Raw genomic sequence first — 26,562 nt, 5'->3', positions numbered from 1 at the left:
TCGTCCAGCGAACTGGTAATTAGTGGGCCCTTTTATGATCTTAGCGGATTTATTATCCGAATTGGCTTATTAGAATAAATAGAGTAAAAATACTCCTGCTTAACTTATGATCGTCAAGAACTTTATAAGCGTTATGACGTACGCTGTCTACTAAGTACTACGTATTTCTGTTTTTTTCGGTAGCTTGTACCAATCACGTTGGCGTGTGCGTTACAATGGATATGCCAAAAGACGTTCAAAGGTTAAACAAGAAGACGACAACAAACCTGCCCCATCATACAAACCCAGTTTGAATTTGAAACTTATTGCATGAGAATAGGGTACAAAATTGAATGAGTTGTCTTATGGCTGTTATGTATGGTGGGACAGGAAGGATACACTAACAATTAGTGTACAGTAAAGTGCAAAATAACGAAGAGTATAGATAAGTATTGTATAAGTTGTTATGTGGTAAGAAAAGCTGAAATTAGGTACGCAAGTCCTATGATTAGTGAGAAATAAGGATTATTGTGTAGGTAGTGGGTTTAATAATACTCTTAATGCGGTATGTGTAATACATGAAAAAACATATAAATTATAAATAACCACAATAGGTACGTCATACACAAACTAAAAAAAAATTAGTGATATTTCGCAAATATTTAAGGTTCACTAATTTTTTATACTAAGTCGGTGGCAAACAAGCATCGGCCCGCCTAATGGTAAGCAGTCTCCGTAGCCGATGTACGCCTGCAACTCCAGAGGAGTTACATGCGCGTTGCCGACCCTAAGACCCCTCTCTCCCATCGTTGAGCTCTGGCAACCTTACTCACCGGCAGGAACACAACACTATGAGTAGGGTCTAGTGTTATTTGGCTGCGGTTTTCTGTCAGGTGGAGGTACTTCCCCAGTTGGGCTTTGCTCTAGATCTGGAATGACATCCGCTGTGCTGTACCCTACCACACACACCGAGATGACATTCACAATGCCCATACCTCTCTTGTGGTCGTAGTTTAACGACGTACCCGGGTCCAACTCATTTTGTATTTCATGTAAACTGGAAATGTATTATTGACCGAAGCGTAGCGTAGGTCTACGTTTTGACTCGCGCAATCTGCTTTCGTATGTCCGGATGTTCTCCTCTACAGGTCGCAATTCTCAACCGATTCGCGTGAAATTTTGCGACCATATTCTATGATCAAATAGAATTTTTTTGTCGATCCAGTTTTTGGAATTTTTTCAAAATGGCGGAGTCATGGTACGTCACGCCTAAACAAATAGCCGTATCGATATCATAAGAGTTTCCTCCTTTTGAGACATGGTTACAGAGTGATTTGCGAAAAATTCAGATATTTTAGAACGCTGGTTTAGGGGGTATTTAGATATTTAGGTTTTACTCGAGAATAAGTAGCCTACTTTCACCGTGTCATATGTATCCATTCGTGGCTCAATTGGAATACACTAGCTTTACAATCATGAGGTTCCGGGCTCAAATCCCGAACAATGGAATCTTTTTTGTTTTTTTTTGCACTTTAATTTCCTATTTTTTATTGACTAAGCTTTGTAACAGGGAGAGAGAAGAGGACCCTGGATCTATTCCCTGAATTGTAACATTTATTTTTTTTGTATTTAAATTTCGTATTGTTGATCAAGCGAGCACGAAGCGCGAGCAAAGCGTATTCGTTTCAGTTTTATTGTCTGAACTTTTTTTACGGCCGTTAAAGTTCAAGGAGACGGACAGTTGCGCAGGCGAAAACGGGTTCATGTTTAAAAAAATCTAAGCAGTTTTTCATTTAGATTAATTTATCAACTTTGGCTTTGCTATAGAGACGTAGTTGTAGATTGGAATATTGATATTATATTAGGAATAGATGTTTAAACGTGAAAGTATGTTATATTGCTTTAATAAAAAAAATTATATATCATAGCTAAAAGAGGGAAACGGTTTTTTAAAATATTTCCTGCGTGCAGTCGCCGCAGAAAGTTTCGGTACGGTTCGTGGCATTCTTTTAGAAAATTTTGGTGCATATACATAGATTACTAAGAGCCAGCGATGCTTGCTATAATCTTGTCTACAAAAATTCAGGGCACAATATCAACAGATATGATATTCTGTTGATATTTTAGTCAAGGTATTCGATGTAGCAAAATGATATTTTAGCGGATTAAATTGCTAAATCCTATAGAGATAAAACACAACAGAGTGAAGCTCTGACGGCCCTTCTTCTGCCGACGAAGATGGAGGTGGTTCTACTTTTACCATTCAGGGGATGACCGACTAACTGAGGGAGTTTAGAAACGGGAAAGGGAGTATTTTCTCTTTCCTTCCCATTTTGTAGGCGTTGGCAAAGCGAATTTGAAATGGAGGTGGATTGTCAAACAAAATTTTGTTGCTACAGAAAAATTGCTGCTATATCTTTCGACACATGATAAAAATTTGTAGAACGCCATTTGACTTTCCTTTCCTTGATGATCTTTTTGATCCTTATTCGTTTACTAATATATGTTAAAATTGTTAAAGACCTAAAAGTGGCGCCATCTAATAGATAAAAGGCCAAATGATTGACAGCATCGTTTCGAGCGATGGCACCATAACGTTCCAAAAGTTTTAGTCATGTGTCCAAAGATGGCAGTAAATTTACGTGTCTACAAAGTTTTCTTAGTTAATAATTAATGAAAATTCCTTTTCCCTGCGGGCTTTTTAAATTCTGATATACGAAAAAGTATCTATAAAAAAATAAGAGCAATTAACATTATTTAGAGGTCGCTATAAATGAAACAATACTGCTATACAAAATAGTATGAAAATAAATTGACCCATCAATAATTCTGCTTTGGAAATGTCTTTAAGGGCTCTTTATTCGTTTTATTTATTATTTATAAGTATGCTAAAAAAGATGGCGATCGTTTTTTTGTTTTAGGTAACTTTGCATTTTTTTATTTGTATGAGGATATTGCAAATCACAAAATCATAGCGACCACAACACATCATTTGATTTGATTATTCGCAAATGAGTTCAGGCACATAGATTACTGTTCTATTAAGGGAGCCATGTGAAGATAAAATCCTTTCAACTTTTTTCTACATACAAAGTTGGACCATCCTATTCGATAATTATGTTTTTTTGTCAATTTAGTTTTTATTAATTCTTCTAAACAGCGGAGCCATACATTTATTCAGTTTTAAGGGCTCCTCTACACGATGGCCCAGCGTAGGCCAATCTAAGGGACGCAGCGATGCGGTGAAATGAGATAGCAATATCACTTGCTCCCTCTAACGCAGTGGTTCCTAACCTTGTCAGTTCTGCCACCCCTATGACTAACTAGGGAACCCGATTTTACCCCTACTCCCAATAAATATCAATATTCTTTCTTACAGGTCTAATTTCTGTTTAATTGAGCTTATTACCTTCGTAAAATACCAGATTTACCACTACGGGGGTAATTACCCTTAAGTTAGGAACCGCTGCTCTAACGCATAAATGCGTCCCTAGGACTTGCCTACGCGGGGCCATCGTGTAGACGAGCCATAAGCTATGCTCGCGAGGTCTACAGCTCACAGAGCTACTAGTTTTAAAAGTGTTCATTAATTAGTATTCTAACCGCGCAACTTAAACACCAAAGGACCTACCCTTGACCTATTCTAAACACAAATCAGTAACCGTTTGTTATTCAACACAATAATATATACAAACTCATAAAACAATAATAAAACACCTTACACTTCTTCCTACATTTCTTGCACTTGTTGAACAACATGTTAGTTATGACAACTTCTCACAACACTCTCGCATTATGTTTGCACACTGCAGTCACATAATACTAAGCCCATTTCACTATTATAACATCTCAAAAGCTATTAATCCTCAAAGGTATTGCAACTCTATTATTATTAGCATAGAACTCAAATTTCAAATGTTACATACATTGGTTAGTCCTAGCACTCCACTTCCATCATAACATCCCAAATGCCATTAGTGCTCAAACGTATTGCAACTCTATGAACACTAATATAGAATTCAAATTTAAATAGCTTTAAATAAGGTATGATCGTTTCACCTGTTTTAGTATTATGAGTCAACACAGGTTAGCCAACATAGTGACGAGGGCCATGACATTGAGATGATAATATCTAGTGTTTATCTAAGTGTTAGGAGTTATCTGATTTGGTTACTTATATGAGTATATCCGATCTATGTTCACTGTTTAAGTACAAATGATTTATATTTTATATGAGATTAAATTTAACGATTTGGTCAAAAATTGGTATTATAGTTTTTTTATTCGAAATAAACGTTTTTTTTTTCTTATTTTGTGTTCTCAGTCCCAAAGCCCCAAAATAAAAACCACACAGTTTTATTTTAACCTCTTGTTTAGGGTCTCTAGTCTAGGCTACTAGTGTAAATTGCCTTCAATCAAATACCATTGATTCAAATTTGACTGCCAATTTTTCTTGTATGGTGAGCGAGGTTAGGACTAAATTATCGCAAAATTAAATTCTACATATAAAAAATTAATACATAGCTACATAGCATAACGGCTCAAAAATAAATAACTTGGAACAAAAGATTTCGTAAGATGTTCTCATAACTTCCGTGAGCTTGACCTACAGTTTAGGTGTTGATTTGCAATTTTTTTTTTTTGTAAATACGTCTGTTTTTGTGGAATCAGTGGAATGGTGTTTTAACACAATAAGAACCTACAATACAATAGTGTAAAGTACATAGATGGAGTTGATTATACTTATGAATCGTAATGCATGTTACTAATATTGTAAAAAGGGTTGTGATATTTTACAAGTTGTTAAGTTATATAATAAATATATCTGTTTCTAAAAGGTTCTATATACGTGGATGGTGTTATGCAGAATGTAGTAATTTGGCCTAGATGTAATAATATTTCCTACATCAAATGTGTAGTAATTAATAAACCAAGACGGAGAAGAATAATTCCGAGCAATTAATTATTTTTAGCTCAAGAGTTATCTCGAAAAAAATACACGAAGCTATCTAAATTCTTGTAATGATTGATTGGGCGCTATTTATTCATTATGTGAGACGATTTTTATATATTCAAGCAGTATACGTAAGAATCTAAAGTAATTATTCTTATAATGATCAATTTTGGTTTTATTTTAAAGTTTTTCTTTATCATTACTCTTTACATAAGATTTTGATCAATCCAGAGGCTCAAAACCCACTCGGAAAGTAGATCTGCCATTTAACTTTGCGCATCTTCGAAACTCTCCTATCCCTTTGTGGTGGTGGTCGACCCCCCCCCCCCTAAATCATCTTACATAACAAATTAATGGCGCCTTGCTAAGTTATATTCCTCTGATAACACCATCCAATAGAATGCGGATGATGATTAGGGAAGCATGATAGTTTCTCCACACGAGATACTTACAAGGACCTGTGTTTTCTGCGACAAAAATACATACAATAAGTTATAAAATAATATATATTATATAACTCGCTTACGTATATGTTGTAAATGGTATTTTTTGTAGAGTAAAATAGACATGTAAAGCAAATACACTCAATGTTTGTATTCATTTTAGTACAGTCGCAATCAGATATATCGGAGCAGCCAAGCTGTTCACAAATATCTCAACACGCCTCTATTGTCAAGACGCTACAGTGCGTGTTCAGATATTTTGAGCACCTCGGCAGCTCCGGTATATCTGATTGCGACTGCACTTTGCCACCGTATTACAAAGTGCCAACGTACTACTATGACAAGCATTTGAAGTTCTAACGCTAACATTAAAAACATCAAGCCTGTAAGCTATCAAGGCTTTGGTGTTTAGCGAAAGCAACTTTATTTCGAATACGTAAAGATTGAATATAGATCGACCAAATATTATAAGCGGAATATGAAATTTTTAAGAACTTAATTCTCATATATTAATTACGTCATCTATTGATACTACCTATACTCTGTATCTTTACGTATTAAAATAAAAGTAAACAAACAATTTGTAAATTTTCGGGTAATTAAAACATTTATTGGTTAACCAACCGAATAGAAAATTACCTGGATGTTACTGAACGACCTGACTTTGATGCTTTCATCTACCCTCAACTGGCTTAAGGCGATATTTGAGGGTAGATTTTGTTTACTTTTATTTAAATACCTAAAAATACAGAGTATAATTAGAAGAAGATTAAATGTTAGGTCATATTGCATAACGGCGAATTGCAAACCCTTTCGCCGCCATAGATTTCCGACCTGAATATGCACTCGCAAGCGATAAATCAACTAAAGATGCAAGATTCTCCGCTTAATATCTTTTTTAATTTGTATGCAATCCGAAAAAAAATAGATTCAAAGCTGTTATATAACATGGTAACTGTAATTTATGAATCTGTCCTGGGTTTTCGGAAAAGTCATAATTTTGTGCTGTGTTGTGAAAAGTATGTGATTGTACATTTTGTAGGACATAAACTCAAAATTAACATCGAGAAGTCGCTGCATCATCTTGAGTCGATTATTGTTTGCGAGTGTTAAGTGTCTTAAATCGTTGACAAAGTCCAAAATCGCCAATTAGGCATGCGAGACGGAGAAAGGTTAGTCAAATAGTAAAAAGCTAACGGCAAAGAGATACAGACCGGCCAGCTGCGAGATGTTGTCCGCGGAGCCGAAGCGGTTAGAGCGAGAGAACAGATGCGCGAACTCTCTCGGCGCGGCCATCACGCTGCCGCCGAGTCCCGTGATGCCGTCGCGGATGTTGCCTCCTACACTCCTGAGAAAATATATAACATGATGTCCTCCCAGACGCATCCGTCGACGGCGACACCCGGACAAATCGGGTATTCTGTAAATTATGACGTGCATGGGCTCGAACGTGACTTGCGAAACCGAGTTTTGTTTTAAACTTCCGGCCGCAAGTCGTGCAGTAAAGCTCGCCATTTGAGTCGTAAGTGTATGTGTAGGAGGGCTTGGGCCGAGATTTTCGAAGCTGGCGTTTAGCGTCAAGATCTTCGAGGCGTGCACTTTCGAAGTCGTTGAGACCAGTGTTGATCGCAATTCGCCAGTCCGATCTCCGAGTTGCAAGATCCTCCCACGACTCACACGATATGCCTGTGGCCGACAGGTGGCGTTTCAGGACGTCCTTGTACCGCAGATATTGTCCACCGGCCTTGCGTTTACCCGCAGCTAGCTCGGAGGGTTATATATAACATAATCAGTAATCAACTAATCACTTACATTATGTATTATATAATAGGTCATAACAACTATCATCAGATAGACCGAAAATATTGTCCAAAAATCCAAAGTCCAAGTGATCAAAAAATATTGGAACATAGGAATAAGTATGTGTTCTATAGTCACTTCGACGTATTTGATGACGATTTCAAAAATTCACATAGAGACGTGTAGTTTTGTCAGCATGGCCGTGCCGGAGATTATTAATTCCGACCGGCGTAAAAACTGTGAGTTTCACGATAATTTTGCTGATATTGTACGATTATGGCACGAAATAATAGATTAATCTGTATATTTTTTGGCGATCTTAATATGTATTCATCTTTATATTCGATTGTAATAAAAACATGTAGTACTTATTCAGAAATAAATGAATATAAATCTAAATCATTCATTAGCCGTCCCGCACCATCTATTTATGACAACCTCACACGTCGAAATCAAGATTACGCCGATCTCACTTTTCGCTCAACAAGAGCGACAGAAAGAAAACTAGACGAAAGTTCGATTCTCTATTCCGCGGGAGCCCCACAGCTATAAATTCTTACATCATTCGTGGCTCTACAATTTTACTAGAAACTCGATATTGGCTATAAAACCCTGTATTTTTTACTCGTAAAGAAATTGCACTTACTTCAATCCTTGTCCCATATAGCTGAGCACCTCCCTCGGCTGCCGGTGCGCCTGCCCGCTCGACCCGTGTTGCTGTGAAATCACCATCTTCTCAGATCATAAAGGATTATCTGACTATGTCTAGTCCTAGCGTAGCCATGAAGAATAGAGAGTAAGCGGGTTAACTTGCAAGCGTTTTATATGCCGCTGTTAGTTTTTGTAAAGCGAATTTTATTTTTATTAGGGTTCCGTATTCAGGAATGTCATGAAACGTATAAGAAATTCATAAGGAGATCCCGGATTTCCCGGGCTCTGTTCATAAGTACCATAAATGGCGTTTATGACCGTCATGTAAGTGAAGTTTAGAGTTAAAAGGTAGGTGAACATTTCTCTTTAAAAAAAATATCATCTAACTTAATTTTTTAACCTAACTTCGAGTTGCGATGTAATTATTCATTTGCAAAAATATCTGTTTATTTTTTAATTTTATAAATATATTGAAGTTGTTAAGATCTTGTTCTTTCTTCTGACGGCTGAAGACATATTTCCACCGAATTATTTTTTTTAAACTGTCCCGCAAAGTTAAGGCGCTCTAAAATATGTCAACACCGGATTTTTATTCGGTGGAAATATGTTTCAAGCCATCAGAAGGAAAGAACAGATCAGAACGGAAAGAATGCTCGCACAGTGACTCATAAGCTAATCGCATCCTACATCCGATAACTTTACAAACTCAACATGTCAAAAAGTACGGTTTCGCCATTTGCAGGCGCGGCGCATACGCAGATATTTCATGCATGATAAATACAATGTTTTCCAAGAGATGAGTCTCTTATATATTTATCTCTTGGGATCATTAGAATAGAAAGCACACTGCAATCTCCACGTGCCAGGGGCCGACGTGAAATCCAATATACCAAAACTTGTCTATCTCTAATCGAGAGACGAAGATTGACAAATTTCAGAATACTTATTTCACAGGACCCCAGGAGACAACGCCAAATCTACTATATTCTTCACGGCTTACTCAAAAATTAATACTCACCTCCCAATTCTTGATCCTCTTGTTGTATCCTTCTAGTTTCTTCTGCAGCTGCGCGATGCAGAGCGCGGACTTTTGGTTCTTCTTCTCGAAAACCGCTTTGACGCGGGGCAGCTGCTGCTTGTCGGCGTTGGCCGCTACCTTCAGGTACTCGTTCACGTTGTCTGTAGGAAAAAAAACCACATTCATATTCATGTTTATTTCGTAAATGGATGATACATTACACGTCAACACATTGTAAAGATAAGATTAACACTTAATATTTTCGATCATTATTAATAAAATAAATCATTAAAAATACATATTAATCATACAATGTCAGATTATTAACAAGAATTATAATAGCAGATATAAAAATTTAAGGAAAATAAAATTCAATTAAATGTCACAGAATTCTCGGATGTCATAAAATGCATTATTAATTAGCCATTTCTTTAATTTCCTATATATATTATTTTCTACGTTTTGTATGTCATTTGGGATAGCATTGTAGATCATCGGACCGATTACATAGCTAATTTTGGCAGACTTGGTTAGTCAATCTTATGGTGAACAATGTTTTAAACTCTAGCGTCCAATTTTCTAATACCATTGATTCAAATTTGACTGCCAATTTGTCTTGTATGGTGGGCCGCTTGATGTTAATATAATTTCAAGCAAATTTAAGCATTATGCCTAATTTAGACCAAAATACCAGCTTAGGAACACTTAATACGGTACGCCCTGTAGTCAAACTTATTTTGCTTCGTTGCTATAAATCCATTAGACTTACTACACACGTGAACTCTGTGTCAAGGATTAAGCATTTTCGCAATGTGTATCTGTGTGTAAAACAAGGTCCTCTAATATTGTTTCTTTACGCCAGTACGCTACGACTGTCATAGTGACGATAAAAATCTCATACGATTCGCTGCAACGCCGCTTCGTGTGCAGAGTTGTTTCAACATGTTCGTGCTCGTACAGCTCTCATCCTACGCGCGTATTACGTACGCTACACTTACAATACTACGCCACGAAGGCTCCCCTTTCAACTCTTCATGACTTCTTTGAGCGACCCTCCTTATTCTAGATGCATGATAGTAGCTAATGTACCTATGTATTGTTGGATTTGTTGGTCTTACCATCCCGTATCGTCTGCTCCAGTCGTATTAGCTCCTTAGTCCGCTCGACCTTGCTCTGTAGATGCATGATGGCGGCTTGCGCTTTAGACGACGTTGTGTTCGCACCATCGTTGTCGTCTGAAGACAAAAATAGTTTTTTAGTAAATCTAGCAAGTTAGGCCCTCAGCACACGGAGCGTAAGCGTAAACGTCGCGTAAGCGTATCGTAAAAACGTTACGAGTACGAGACGCGTAGAGTTCTGGGCACTGAGTTGCGTGAACGTTTGATTGATTATGTCAGAAGTTTTGTTTTTTACGCCATGACGACAGAAATCTCATACGCTACGCTACGACGGCGCTTCGTGTGCGGACTTGTATGAAATTGTTCGTGCTCGTAGCACTATCGTTCTCCGCGCGTCTCTTACGCTTACGCGCCGTATGCTGAGGGCTTTAGTTAGCTATGAAAGTTAGGTATTTTTTCTTCGAACGTTACAACCAAGAGATATTGCTTGCAGAAAATTTGATTGTTATGGCTCCTCTACACGATGGCCCAGCGTAGGCCAGTCCTAGGGACGCATTTATGCGTTAGAGGGAGCAAGTGATATTGCTATCTCATTTCACCGCATAGCTGCGTCCCTTAGACTGGCCTACGCTGGGCCATCGTGTAGAGGAGCCCTTAAGTGTATGAAAAAATCGTTCCCCGGTATGTAAACGTACGGCGCCTATGTTTTGTGGTAACTAAATTATCAAACACCATCTTTTGACAACAGTTACCGCACAATGTACGGGGCTGTACAGCGACTACAACAGATGACAATGTCGAAGCATGAATTTTTCTTGACTTTTCACCTATTGTTAATAATCTTTGCTTCATAATAATCTCTACGCAAACTTGTTTTTCATTCAATATAAACCCCACGTATTTTTTGTGAAATGAGGTATGTATAGGTAAATGGAGGGATTTTTAAATTAGGTACCATTAAAAATGTAACATCGTGAGGAAACTGCATGCATCCGCGAAGAAATTCGAAGGTGTATGTGAAGTCCCTAACCCGCATTGGGCCAGCGTGGGACTATAGCCCAAACCCCCTCGCGCATGAGAGGAGGCCTGTGCCCAGCAGTGGGACGTATATAGGCTGAATTGTTATTATTATTTTATTAAAATGTATGTGTGCTCTGTGATATCGAGGATTTAGCAATGTTTTAAACAATATATAAAACATGTTTTTCTTTCAGACAAAAAGTAAAAGAAACAAGTTACTAATTGTCCCATTAGCTGCTGCTAAATGCTAATTTATTTACCGTTTATGCAAAAAGTTTTCATTCATCGGGAAAATTTTGTTTTGTACTTACTCTTGAATAAATTAGCCAAACTTTGACGTAGCTCCGGCAAAATCATAATTAATCACTTGTTTCACCAAATAATTAAAAGCTTTCCGTACACTTTCACTGACAACAAAACATTAAAATTGTAACATTCCACGCGAGTGGTGCGATTTAGAATGTTAATGTATTTGTCATTTTTCAAGGATTTTTTAGATAAATCATTATTCACTACTTTTTATCTCTGCTTTGGGTTAAAGTACAAAGCGCGTTTAAATACGTCTTCACAAGGTCACCGCGCTGATCGAACTAGCAAAACAACGCGTTTCTGGTTTTCATACTAAAACATGAAACAGGCTATTTTGTACTTGATTATGCTTATCAGTATTTCAATATATTAAATTAATTTTCCTTCCGTGTGGTAACTGGGATTATTTTAAATACTACACATTTTTTATTCTTAGACAGAGTGTAGAAAAATCGGAAGAATTTTATTCTTTACTTGAGTGGATTTAATTGGAAATATATAGAATAAGTTATGATGTTTATAATTACCATGGTTCGTGTAGTCACCATCTGCTGCTGAAATGAAAATAAATAACAAAAATTACTCATAGATTAGAACATTCATAACATAAGTATACCTACGTAAAATATGCTAAAATGATTTTAGTCAGACAAAAAATAGGTCCGTCATAAAAAAGCTTAAGAAAATGTTAACTTATTTAAATAAGTTTATTAAAACCCTGGTTTGATGAATGGTATCGATCGAGTATGAAGTTAGTAGATTATTGAACTATTTTAATGAAAATTAAATAGTCTCGTATATGTATTATGAATTTCCTAAAATTATTTTTAAGAGGCTGTCAACACCCAATGTCGTTGAAATTGATGTTGCTTAAACAGTTTTTTAAGAAAGACTATTTGTTTTAGTCAAATAAGAAAAATATATGTTCAAATTAATTATATTTCAAAGACCGTGGTTGTACTCGATACACGATTGAACGAAATCGGCTCGATAGAAAATAATTGCAAAGATTGGTCTTAAAATCACAATTAAACGGTTTTATGTCTTTATTGTTTTGACTTATAGGTCTACAATTAAAATCACAATTTCAAAACATTTATATCTAAACCGTGGTTGAGTAAAATATTACACTAATAATCCACTTTTTTTTATTTAAATATTTTTCTTATTATTCCCTTGCCCAGGCCCAGTAACATGCGACATTGCTATCTCATTTACTCCGATACAAATAGACAGTGTGCGCGCTTTAGGTATTGACAGCCTCTTAAGCCTAAGACAGTAATCTGTCAAACAAAAGCCACTGTTTCTTTTGTGTGAGCGGTCGGCTCCCGTGTTGCGCGCGTGCCAAAGTAACAATGTCGTTTAAAAAGCGGCTGTTTAATGATGGTTTTAAGGTTAAAACCCACGTTCATACGTGTAACATGTTTTGGTAATGTAGGACGATCGACCACGTCAATGTAGGCGAGCGTTCTTATTATTACATAGATTTAAAACCACCACGAAACAGCAGCTTTTTAAACGACATTGTTGCTTTGGCACGCGCTCAACTCGGGAGCCCACCCCTCGCACAAAAGAAACAACGGCATTTGTTTAACATATTAGGGTCTTAGGCGTAAAAATCATTTGAAAATATTCATACTATACCTATTCTTCGATTGGAAATAATATCTTTACATAAAAAATTTCATAGACCGACCGACCAGACGTTGTTCAAGTTTCTCTATCGATTATCATTATCTATCAATTATAGATTCTTTATTATGCTGGGGCCACATTAACAGGAAACGCTGTTGATTATCGCGATAATGGACGCTTTTCATATTCATATTTTCATTTCACACTGGGATTATCGCGGTATCGGTATCAATATTTTATTGATACATATTCATATATTCACGAAGTGAACTATACAAGTCCATCTAGTTCCCGCATCGCGATCGTTGCCAAGTGACGTCAGGAATGCACTGACGTCCGACGATAAATAAAACAACAGCACGAGTTTTATTCGGGACTGTTATAATCCGATTAAAATCGAAATTTCGTTATCTGCCTCTCTATCGTTCTTGCATATTCGAGCGATAGTTTCGAGTAATTCAATGTTCGAGGTGGGTCTATAAGCGTGTATTAGGTACTCTGTATTTTACATTGTGCCACTACATCTCACCGTTATACATGCGATTTGTGTTAAATTACCATACTTAGCCGGCAATTATAAAAGCCCATGACATTCGTGCAAGGTCTGTAGAGGCCATAACTGGTTAGGTCTAACTCGTCAGTTCACGCAGCGCCTTCGTTGCCAAGTGACGTCACGAATGCACTGACGTACGATGCACTATTAGTACGTATAGGGACCGTGCGCGTTGGAGGGTCTGCCATCTTGTCTTGTGGTCTGAATCGGAACCATAAACATGCACATTTACACGTCAAGTGTTTTCTTGTGCATAGTAGGTTCTGCCATCTTGTGGGCTACATCGGAACAATAAACCTCACATTTACGCTTCGCGCCAAAAATCTGACAGCTCCTGTGCTGCCTCCTACAGTTCATGCACGCTCCCTATTTGTGAGAGATTGTAATTACGTATCCAATAGAACGATTGCCTGAGATAATCTGAGTGTAATCTCGAGATCCTTACTAATATTTTGTAATTGGAGATTACACGTGTACTGGTCATTCTCAGGATATTACGATCGGTAAGAGATTACTCCTAAATTGATATATCTCAATATAAGTCATATAGACACTAAAATAAAAGTTGTCGCCAATGGAGACTTATTTATTTATTTATTTTAAACTTTAGTGCACATAAAAAAGAGTACAACAGGCGGACTTAATGCCAATAGGCATTCTCTACCAGTCAACCATAAGGCAAAACAGAGAAACGTCAAGGTGGGTGCAGTAAGAATTAAACAAAAAAAAAACCGTAAATTTTAAGCGAAATAAAATTTCTAAATAAATACTATACTATGTTTCATTATACCTCATGACTATGAGTACATAAATATATACATATATATGGATAAACAAGGATAGATACATATACATACAATTGCACGTGCGTTATGGGTTACTTACCGACTAATTCCCACTACGCCTGCCTTAGCAGGTGGTTATAAAGCAAACGTTTAAAAGTTAACTTGCTTGGAGCCTGTCTGATCGTCAGAGGGAGCGAATTCCAGAGACGGATTGCTTGTACGGTGAAGGAAGAAGAGAGAAAACCACTATGGTGAGGGATTACCGAGAGTTAAACTAGATCCTTCTTTTTATGATCCATAAGAATGATTTTCGTTTGCGCCTAGATACTTATAATAGTTCGTATTAGCCAGTTTGAAACAATAGTGCCGCTGCCCGCTTGGTTGAAACAACTTTGCATGATAAACTAAAAAAACTGTCTGGCAGTCGTGTCTAGCCATTTTTTTTATGTAGTGCCGGAATTTGCACCTTCTTTTATAGTAAATAAAGTTCAAGCTATCTGGTATCGAAGCAAATAACTGAATTACTTATAGTCGCGCCAATGCAATTGGCATGGTTGGCACTATCTGAGCGGTTATTGGTAAAAGCTTCGTGTCCTAATAGAATTTAATGTGAAAGTGTCAGATTGGATTATATTATCCTCGATATAATGAAGGTCTACTTGATGAAGATATAAAAGTAAGGTTTGCCGTTTTGGGATATAAAACGAATTACTCAACATTTTACTCATAATTTATGATATAGTCAAATATTGAAGTAACTACTCTCTATTTACCAGAGTCCATAGAAATCTACAGTGCTTGTATGCTAGCCCAGTTACATCTCTTCTTTCTTAAAAGTAATCGTTTATATATCTATTTACGACTCTACAAAATATCTCCTTCTTAAAAAAAATTGATAGCTAAGCTAGGTAAAGCCTTGAAAAAGGTTGACTGGTAGAGAATGCCTTTTGGCATTAAGTTCGCCATTTGTACATTTTTCTTTATGTGTGCAATAAAGTTTAAATAAAAAATAAATAAATAAATAAAATAAAGCCAAAGATATTCTAATTTATTTTCTCGAAAGACAGAAAATTTTTATTCAAATAACCAAATCTCTTTTCAAGCGTCATTATTTAACAATGCATAGTGAAAACAATACTGTGTTTACTAAGGCGTGTACTTTGTAACTTTCTCGCCCAATTTAAATGTAAGCGTAGCGCCGCCGGCGTCACGCCGTTACCAGAATAGCAAGTTATTGGCGATTCATTACCATTTTAACGTAACACCTACGTAACGGCCGGACGTCATGAGCGGACCGTGTGATTTACATATGAGTTTCGACTGCCAGATTAATTAGGATTTATTAGAGGTTATTAAAGTACCTTAAGATTTAAACGCCTGTGGGTTATCGGAAAACGACATCGAGGATAGAGCGAAGTGGAAGGAGAAAAGTAGGAAAGCGGACCCCGTCACAGTACGGGACAAACGCTAGGAGGATGATGAAAGTACCTTAATCTAATGCGATTCTATTAGGGTTCCGTACCCAAAGGGTCAAACGGGACCCTATTACTGAGACTTCGCTGTCCGTCCGTCCGTCCGTCCGTCTGTCACCAGGCTGTATCTCATGAACCGTTATAGCTAAACAGTTGAAATTTTCACAGATGATGTATTTCTGTTGCCGCTATAACAACAAATACGAAAAACAGAATAAAATAAATATTTAAGGGGGCTCCCATACAACAAACATATTTTTTTTACCGTTTTTATAAATAATGGTACGGAACCCTTCGTGCGCGAGTCCGACTCATACTTGCCCGGTTTTTAATTATTAAGCATTTGTCATGTTTACTGCATAATATCACATCTGTCTTTAAAGGTAACTTTGTATTAAGCCATTGGAGCCTGGTTCAAAAACCAACAGAAATGAGTATTTTCTAGGTATTTCTATGTACTTCATTTCGTCATATGGGCACCAGTTCTGCAATTCCATTGCAGAACTGAGATATTTGTATTTTAGTCAAAATGTCATCACCCTTATTACCCAGGCAATAGAGTTTAAGTAAGTAAATTAATTGCTGCAGGGTAGATGTTCGTGCACCGCTGTGAGCGCGGCAAACCATTCAACGCGATCGACCAGCGGTGGACTCTATTGCCAGGGTAATAAGGGTGATGACATTTTGACTAAAATACAAATATCTCGGTTCTGCAATGGAATTTCGGTTGGTGCCCATACCTATCTAATGACCTGATTCTCAACTCTGTTGGTTTTTGGACCATTTAGACGCATAGTCCTTTGAAATAACGTATGTGTCTTATAACCGTCAGAAGGAGCCCGTCTGTCACGCACACAGTAGAGTAGAACGTGAGCGTACATCGCGTTTACGGACTTCCGAGTGTCAGTTGTATGAAATAGGTACAATTCCTAACGAACTCTCAGTGGACTTCGGTCAGCAGGCACAACACCCGTCTGGAAAGAGTACTCTCTATTGCCCTCTCTCTACATTCCACACAGAATATCAACTATGCACCTATTTCTCCCTTGCCTAACAAGTATAGTGACCTACACCTACTTGTCTGGAAGAGATCGCTTTTTAACGATAAGACCGCCTGTTGTTTACCTGTTCTTTATTTGTTGTATTATTTGTACTGTTTCTGTATTGAGGTGTGCAATAAAGAGTATTTGTATTGTATTGTAAATTGTCTATATTATAGTAATATCATTTGTGTTCTGTAATACATATATCCTATTTGAGCAGAAGCTCCTACATATCTCAAAAGTAAATTCGTATTCAATGCTCCTCGTCTAGGATGCGAGCTGCGTACCTCCAGCATTCTCAAACTGAACATACCCTCTCACCGCACTGGATTTATGATCAATTCATTCGCCGTCATCACACAAGCTCCAAGTGTTTTCTTTCAAGCGGATGTTACGTAAGCAATTGACTACAGGAGTTCAAATAATATTCATCATTTTCATCAAAATTATATTTATAGTGTGTAGTGTGTATGTATGTTTGTATTTATGTGATTTATGTAGTTTATAAGTATATTAGTTTGCTTTTCTTTTTAATTCATTGATTTTTTTCTCTCTCTGCACCTATTGTAAGTCTCTGTTTGGCCCTATGGACTGGTAGAGAATGCCATCTGGCATTAAGTCCGCCATTTGTACATTGTGCATACATGTAATAAAGTTTAAATAAATAATATGTTACCTCTATAGGCCGGTGAGCCGTACTCGTCGGCAGATGAGAGGTAAGACGTGTTGTTAGGACTGTGGTACACCGCGGCTGCGTACTCGGCCGGCGTGATGATGCCGGCTATGATCTTTTTCTGAGGAGAATCTTCTAGACTGGAAAGAAGATAGAACAATTATATTATATTTAAGCTCAGTTAAACTTAGATACCCAATCATATTTTAATTCCTGTAATTTAAGGCTAAATGAGACCGACATGTTTTGCAGTGGGTAGTGATCCTGCCTATAAAGACATGGTTCTTGGTAAGGGCACTTATTCGTATGATGAGCACGGATATTTGATCCTGAGTCATGGGTGTCTTCTATGTATTTAAGTATTTATATGTTATATATATCGTTGTCTAAGTACCCACAACAAAAGCCTTATTGAGCTTACTGTGGGACTTAGTCAGTTTGTGTAATAATTTCCTATAATATATATATATATTTATAGCTTCAAAGTACATTTTTGAAAGTTGTCTTCTCCATTGCACTCCCTCCTCCTTCCTTCCTTGCCGTATCCGGCAATGGCGACCCCATCAACAATTCTTATCCGGATTATGAAATGCCCTTATGTGGCCCGCAAAACCAAACTTTGTTTTGAAGATGCGGTCACACGATGCGCAATGGAGTTGTCCAGTCGAGTTGCGGGTGTATGTGTAGGAGGGCTTAGGGCGCGTCTTGCGGATATGACGCTTAGCATCTAGGTCTTCCAGACGCTGCTGCTCAAATTGAGCTACTTTCTTTTGAACACTAGAACGCCATTCCGATCTTTGCAATGCAATGCCCTCCCAGCAGTCAGTCGGTATCCCGCAAGCGACGAGGTGGCGTTTGAGAACGTCTTTATGTCGCAGGTATTGGCCCCCCTGCTTCCGCTTTCCACAAGAGAGCTCCGAGTAGAAAATTGCTTTGGGCAGTCTCTCATTCTCCATACGCACGACATGGCCACACCACCTTAGCTGATGCTTCATGATCAGTGCTTCAATACCAGGCATCCCGACGCGACGTAAAACTTCCGTGTTCGGTACCTTGTCTTGCCACTTTATACGTAGAATTAAGCGCAGACAACGTAGGTGGAAGGTGTCCAGTTTTTTCATATCTGATTTATAGCTGCACCACGTAGAGCACGACCTACCTACACATACACACATTCATGAGCTACACAAGACATGTTAAAATTACAATCATAACAAAAAAAACCTAATATACAATGGCGAACAGATGGTGCTAGCTAGGTGCCGAGACAGCGGACTGCTGCCTAAGTAATGTTGACGTGGTGCGAGATGCGGTCGCCATGACGAGACGATGAATTCTATGACTCTCTAAACGCGCTGCCGGTGCTAGCGGGACTGCTACCTAGGTCCCGAGACAGCGGACTGCTACCTAAGTCCTGTGAATGCGACTTGACGTGATGCGTGACGCGGTTGCCATGACGAGACCACGAGCTCTATTACGGCTGCATACTTGTAGTACTCACTCTCTAGACACGCTGCCGGTGGTAGCGGGACTGGTACCTGGGTCCCGAGACAGCGGACTGCTGCCTAGGTCTCGTGAATGTGACTTGACGTGATGCGTGACGCGGTCGCCATGACGAGACCACGAGCTCTATGACGGCTGCATACTTGTAGTACTCACTCTCTAGACACGCTGCCGGTGGTAGCGGGACTGCTACCTAGGTCCCGAGACAGCGGACTACTGCCTAGGTCTCGTGAATGCGACTTGACGTGATGCGTGACGCGGTCGCCATGACGAGACGACGAGCTGGATGATGGCTCCTGGAGAATAAAGAATTAAATTGAATTAAACAACTTCATCATTTACAATCATACATTTGAAAATTAGATTTAACCCTTGGAGTAGCAGGATGCCGGGAAACGTCGAATAAGTCAATGAAGTTTAATTAAAAGGAGCACAGCACATTTCATTCTTATAACTCAAAAATTATATAACCTAAACGGTTATTATAACTCAATAAATTACAATATTTTTAAACAATACGATACCAGTAAACATAAAATGTTAAATTATGATAATTGCTTTTCAATATGAAGTCAGAGATTCTCTAAAATATAAGTAAGTAACTCGTCGTTTCAAACTAGAAAGACGCTCACTTCTGGCCATTTCGTACTCGTAGGAATAACTTTTTAAGGTGTATATTATGGCTTTTGGCGAAATAAAATGTATCCGAATTGTTTTTTAGGGATAGAGATAGAGTTTCTAAATACTGGTATAAACGGAAAATGGAATAGATATCACTGATTACATTCAAAATGCGGAATTGTCATAGCAAAAATTCTAAGCTCAAAGGGAGAGAACAATATATTTTATCGACAATTTACAAAAACACGAATGGCATTTTATGTGAACAACTGAAATTATATGTATATTCATGATAGTAAAAGTAGTTACCATTACTTACGCAAACTATCCGTATCAGTTACGTCATGTATACAGTAGGCACAAAAACAGGGGATGGTGCCAAGTGGGCCAGTAGCTAGCCGGCAAAAAGCTTACCGATTCTAGAGTAGGACACATTTATACGAAATGTAACATTTTGTGTAAATTTAATTAAATTTGTTCCATTATCCAACTCCAGTATTTGTAAATAGGTATCTAAGATACTTCTACGGCCTCCTAGCCAAGTGACCCTATCTACGAAGCAGGAGGTCCCAGGAACAAATCCTGGTAAGGTCAGTTATTTGTGTGTTCATCACAGATACTTGTTCTTGAGTTATGGATGTTTTCAATGTATATAAGTATTTATTATACTTAGCTATATACATATTATATATATCGTCGTGTAGTACCCACAACACAAGCCTTATTGAGCTTACGGTGGATCGAGACAAATCTCATGATATCTTACCAGAGGGGGAGAGGGGGTCAAAAATTAATGGACTAAGGCAGTCAAGCTTTTTTTAGCCAATTTTAGTGTGTCATCGCAGTGCAAATGCGTCCCCTCTATTTTTAACCGACTTGAAGATTTCAGAAGGAGGAGGTTATCAATTCGGTTATATGTTTACTCCGTCATTTCTGGACCGATTTCGAAAATTATTTTTTTGATTGAATCTTATATATATATATACAGATTGGTCCCGTTTTTGTCAAAACTCAGTTCTGATGATGGGATCCATGAGGAATCGACGGAACTCTTCAAATGTGAAAGGCATACATATAGTGATTTTTATATTTTATATTTTCTGAAGTGAACTGCTGATGATGATCAGAATAGAACTCTTCAACGACGCATAATATGCATGATTGGCGATTTGTCCTCTTCGCTGTGTTTGTTAAGTAAATTAGATAATCAAGACATTTTTTAAATATAATATAATAATCTTTCTTTCACCGGTCTCCCTCATTAAAGTCTTTTTTCATTGAATTTTAAAAGGTTATCCTGAAAAAAGCCAGTTCTAAAGGACCGTAGTAAACTAATCGAAGAAACTACAAACATAAATTTCTCGACGGTCCATTGTGTGAAAAAAGGCACCTTTCAGTGACAGTGACTCCAAACTCGTAGTACCTACACCCATTTCAACGCCAACTGACGAGTACACAAAAACACTACTTAACCCTTCGAGACATACGTCATAATATGTAATATGTTTATCGTGACATATTTTACTGGAATTGGCCTTGCAAGTACATGATGAAATTTGAGACTAGACAGAAACATTTACCCCCTTATTCATGAACGTGTACTAAAGTTACGATCCTGCTAATCATCGTTTGTCCCTTTCCGACGTATTGGTATGATGGAAAGGGACAAACGATGATTAGTGGCATCGTAACTTTAGTACACGTTTATGAATAAAGGGGTTAGAGATTCCAGGTAAGTCAGAAATTAGCAAAAACAGAAGTAAAGTATGTTTGGTAGTAATATAAATGTATGTATAAATGCTTTTTTTCTGACTGATGGACTTAAAACTTAGTAGAAAGACACTGTATTACAACACAAGTAAAAGAAATTCCGCGTTTTTTAAAAATCTTCCTTAAGTGGGTTAAAATGGGGTTGAACATTTGTAACGGAAACGATTTGATCACCCATGTCGCGTAACATAGAAATAAAATATCAGGAACGTCTTATCATAACATTAACGATTACCGCGTTCCCACACAAGAAACTTACACCCTTATCCCCTAATCATTGGAGACATTAGGGCCTAATGTCTCTATTGTAGTCATTGTTCAATCCCGCATCTATATGTTTATATTAGTTTTTATATAGGAGGACATATCTTAATAGAAAATGTACGGTACTTAAGATCTTTTGTGTCGAGAGTGCTTTTGTGCGATATTATACGGGATGTTGACACCCTAATAAAGGATTTTACTTTGAGGAGATATTTTTGAGGTGTTTCTTGGTTTCAATCGATTGATTTGGTTATAAGGTGATATATGATAGCTTAGTAAAAATTAGAGATTGTTGTTGTTACAATTTTTACTAGCATGTATTTAAGTATTTATATATTTATCGTTGTCTGAGTACCCACAACACAAGCCTTCTTGAGCTTAATGTGGGGCTTAGTCAGTTTGTGTAAGAATATCCAATATTTATTTATTTATATTATTAAGATTTATAATCCAAAATTAATTATTTTATTTTATGGATGTTTACAAATCTTAGGAAATAAAGAAAGACCTGTCATATCCATAGACATTGCCAAACAAAAATAATGTGTAACTTCGCGAACATTAAGTACGCTACAACTTTTTAAAGAACACTTACGAATTTCGCTTTTCTGGTTATGAATGATGTCGTAAATTATATTATTTGGCAAGCACTTTTTCTTCATTTGTAACTGTTGGCCAATGTATATAATTAACAACATAATGCGCCTGTAGTCAAACTGTAGGTGCTTAATGCTACTATCTGCAACAGGAAACCTAAACGACTAAAACCTAATAATTAACATTTACCTTATTTCCTTATGTCCGAGGAAGCATCATTCGCAACATACACAACAACAGATTACCCACCACGAACATGACTATTTTTACTAAAAACTCCACACATCTATCATGCCAATCGTCGAATCGAAGTAGCACAGAACTCTCTGATTCGCACGTCATGTTTTTATGGCACTTTTAGTATGTTTCTGATTGGCATTAAACTTGTTTATCACTGTTTTTTGTACTAAATTTGAAGGGCAGTTTGATTGTCTACTTTTTAAACACTTCTTTTAAGTATAAGCAGACGTTGTGTACGTAAATATGGAAGAAAGAAACTGATGGATATTGAATCAAAGCAACAGCAAATGGAGATAGATAATGATCTAACAAGCATCAACTTGATTGATTGTGTTATTATAACATAATATATAGATAAGGGCAATGAACAGATAGTTAATGACGCACTTAAATTATTTATTGTTTTGACCAACCCTGCGGGCTAAGGAGGGCGTTAGATTGGATTTAAAAAAACTTGAAGATCATTAAGAGGAAGGGTTAAAAGACGAAGATATAAATTAGACATATAACATGGTGACCCGGAAAACTCCGGGCCTCAGACCTTTCTAATAAACTTTGATTAGCTAAGTTTAAGGTCGACATGTCGACAGATTCGCATGATGCTCTGTGTACACGGGCGTGTTATGGTCGTTATTATCTCGTTTGACTTAACATGACCCCTACTGATGCCTTAACCACTCTGCAACCACAGCTTTACAAATATATACTTTGATTACCTACATTTAATACAATCACAAAAAATATTAGCGCTAAAAATAAATTACCCACGAAATTTTCTACATTACTGGCAATTTTATTGTACCTGTGACGTTATCATGTAACGGTCGGTGATGAAGGAACGGGTAGTAGCTCTGGCTTCTTACTGGCGCCTCTGATAAAAAGCGACGCATGCTGTTATCATGATCGATAAACGCCGCGGTTATTTAGATGAGAGACTTGACTAGGGCTGTTGCACTACCACAATAGACAGACTGATTAATCCAGCGGCAATCAGCAGTGAACTTATGAATCTTCCCATACAATATAGAGCAGAGCCCAACTGGGGAAGTACCTCCACCTTACAGAAAACCGCAGCCAATTAGACCCTACTCATAGTTCCTGCCGGTGAGTAAGGTTGCCAGAGCTCAACGAGGGGGATGAGGGTTTAGGGTCGGCAACGCGCATGTAAGTCCTCTGGAGTTGCAGGCGTACATAGGCTACGGAAACTGCTTACCATCAGGCGGGCCGTATGCTTGTTTGCCACCGACGTAGTATAAAAATTAAATTATTCGAACATTTTAACATACAGCTTAGTGCAACCTTTCAAATTTTATACCAGCGCAGAATTAGGTTTTCTACGTATTAAACTAATACTTAGAAATATCATTGTAAAGCATTTAAGCCAATTTGAAATATAATTCGCGTACAAAACCACATTAATAAATATAATATCAAACGAACCGAATGATCATGAGATTGAGATTGTAGGTGAAGGCGATTTCACGCTAAAGCATGATTTGTCGGACATTCGAACAAAGATCAAACGCATGCGGTAACGGATGTTATGCTAATATTTCTCATGTTTTCTTGAATTACTGGGCTATTCGTAATTGGTGTGAACACGAATATACTCCTAGTTTAAATTAAAATCGTGCCTCGCCAAATGGAAAATAACTTTCTAAGTTTAAAATGAAAATTTGAATAGTAAAGTAAATTATAAATAAATCTCGCCATTAAAATAAACAAACACTGTCATTATTACGCCGGCGATCATCTAACGATTGTAGAATTTCTTGAAATTTTTGAGATAACTTAATCTAAAAATTAAGACATTTTAGTTAGAGTGCGTATGCCGCTTATTAAAAACTAAAGGAGCAACGGAAACATTCACTACTTCGAGAGAGATTCAAACACGCACCCTTTTTAGGGTTCCGTACCAAAATGGTACAAAATGAAATTAATGTAATTTTTACGTAATAAATCGTACAGGAAAATATAATCAGACCTCTATCTTGATACCTTTTTTCTTAAATTACTATAAAACATTGTTGAATTTAGTTTGCAATGAAATCAACTTCTACACTTTATCTATGAGATTACATTAAAGGCACCTTTGTTTTCAATAAAAGAAAAAATGTTGAAATTGGTTTACATGATAAAAAAATATCCTCGAAAAACCAACATACGTGCATTACATCGCGCAAATTAATTAAACAATTTACCGATAGATGGTACTGTACACAATAATACTTAGTATAGGTAATCCTGATCAAGTCTTTCGGCTTTTTAGTTACACGAGATAATTGAAAGTTTGTACGGAAACCTCGGTGCGCGAGTAAAACGAACTCACACTTGGCTAGTTTTTTTGACATGGGTATCCTTTAAAGTGGAGTAAGTTCGTGTTCTTCTCTCACTCTCATTAAACGAAAGCGTAAGCGAGATGGAAGTGCATCCCCGGGAACGCGGATATCATGTTTTTTGATTTGAATTTTTTGCGTTATAAAAATAGCCGGTGTAGCTTTATTTGACGTTCATAAGCGCATTGTAATATGCCTACTTGAATAATAAACTATCTTTATCTTTAATAAAATTAAAAGAGCCTCATGTGTATTTTAGACCTATATTTGAGCTAAAGTCAAAGACTCAGGATTTTTCAGGATTGAATTTCTGAAGTCCCTAGAAAAAGGCCTCAAGATTGCTAATTAAATTTATGGCAGCCATATTGTGATCTAAAAAGCGCTTTACGACTTTTTTAAAATCCGTTTTCTGAACCTACTGCTCCTTAATCTAAAAGCATGTAATTCCCCTAGCTGATAAAGTAACAAAATCAACTTTGGCGTTTTCATTCGATATCTTAATAGTACATTGTGCAACGAGGGGGGTAATTTTGGATACGAGGGTGGATACGCGGCCGGATAGGGATACGCGGCCGGCAACCCCGTTTCTCGCCGAGATTTGTATAGTGCTTTTCTCAAACTTCTAATGAAATAATTAAAAAAAAATAGGATGAAGATGATTGTTATTATTACTTTCAGGTTACTAAAAGGGGAACGAAAATTTGATTATTTTTACGCTACAACGCACGGTTTAGGAGATACAGCCCTATAAAGATTTCTGCATGACTGAAAAAAAAACTTTATCGGGCTGTATCTCCTAAAGTTTAGGACCTAAACCGTGCGTCGTAGCGCAAAAATAATGATTTTTTTTCCCCTTTGAACCCCTGAAATAATAATTATCAAACACAAAAAAGAAAAAAAAAACATAATGGCAGAATTTTGCTTATAGGTTTTTTATGGTTGAATGCCAAGACGAGCCATAATTTGACGTTTAAAAACAAATGAAGGTTGCCTTACAGGCCTAGGTGTGTAAGGCTGTATAAAATTCCTTTACATATCATCTTCACTCATCGCACCTGATTATTATTTATTATTTTAAACTTTATTGCACATAAAAAAGAGTACAACAGGCGGACTTAATGCCAATAGGCACCTGATATGTGGTATTTCCGGACCTAATTTGAAGTAAGTCATGTCAACATTTCATTACAAGTTTGAGAAAAAATATTTTAAACGGCTGTTAAATTAATCAAATTAAATAATTTTAAACATAACAAAAATATTAAATTATAAACGTCAGTATTTTAAAAGTAACACTCATTTATGCTACTTGGTTTGTATACGTGACATAATTTTAAAAAAAAGCTATTACTCCCTAGGGAGTGACAGCTTTTTTTTTCACAATCCATAACTCCAGCGGGAACAAAATAGGCCTTTGTCCTTCAGCACACCTGCATGAAATAAGATCTTTTTTGAGCAAGTGTGATGAAAATAATATTAATATGTGTACGCTCAAGTCCCCCAGGCTTTTTTCAGCAGCAAACATGGCGAAAAGCTTTACTGGCGAATTCAATATGCAATATCGGATGTTCGTGAGATCTCGGCGCCACTCGGGCTTTGGACGTGCTCGCTTTACAAACAAGCTTCAATTACCCTGGTTAAATAATTTCGAAAATAATATTTAAGCTGACGGATTTCAAGCCGCCTTTTTCTACTGGCAAAGTGGCTGTGCCAGAGTATAACCAACCTCAATAAATAAATCACCATGCATCGTCTCGCTCTATTAACGCGAAATGTAT

The 26,562-nt window shown here is 37.2% G+C and overlaps 1 protein-coding gene across 7 annotated transcripts in view; it reads right to left on the bottom strand.

Annotated features, from left to right (window-relative positions):
- LOC133530571 (transmembrane and coiled-coil domains protein 2) overlaps positions 1–26,562 on the bottom strand; it is a 75,755-nt gene that overhangs the window by 11,715 nt on the left and 37,478 nt on the right. For 2 of the 7 annotated variants that reach the window (XM_061868529.1, XM_061868532.1), the window contains exons 4-11: positions 19,113–19,252; positions 17,457–17,593; positions 11,820–11,846; positions 9,964–10,080; positions 8,846–9,006; positions 7,823–7,908; positions 6,591–6,724; positions 5,386–5,400 (exon numbers count right to left, since the gene is read on the bottom strand). In XM_061868529.1, the coding sequence (XP_061724513.1) occupies positions 5,386–5,400; positions 6,591–6,724; positions 7,823–7,908; positions 8,846–9,006; positions 9,964–10,080; positions 11,820–11,846; positions 17,457–17,593; positions 19,113–19,252 (817 nt within the window). The remainder of the gene's footprint in view (positions 1–5,385; positions 5,401–6,590; positions 6,725–7,822; positions 7,909–8,845; positions 9,007–9,963; positions 10,081–11,819; positions 11,847–17,456; positions 17,594–19,112; positions 19,253–26,562) is intronic. The other 5 variants (XM_061868531.1, XM_061868534.1, XM_061868533.1 and 2 more) reach the window with 3 other exon arrangements.

The sequence above is a fragment of the Cydia pomonella genome, chromosome 23 (assembly GCF_033807575.1).
Source record: "Cydia pomonella isolate Wapato2018A chromosome 23, ilCydPomo1, whole genome shotgun sequence".
In the NCBI taxonomy this organism is placed as follows: Eukaryota; Metazoa; Arthropoda; class Insecta; order Lepidoptera; family Tortricidae; genus Cydia; species Cydia pomonella.
The sequence above is the reverse complement of the archived record's forward strand: the minus strand, read 5'-3'. Positions and strand labels throughout refer to the sequence as shown.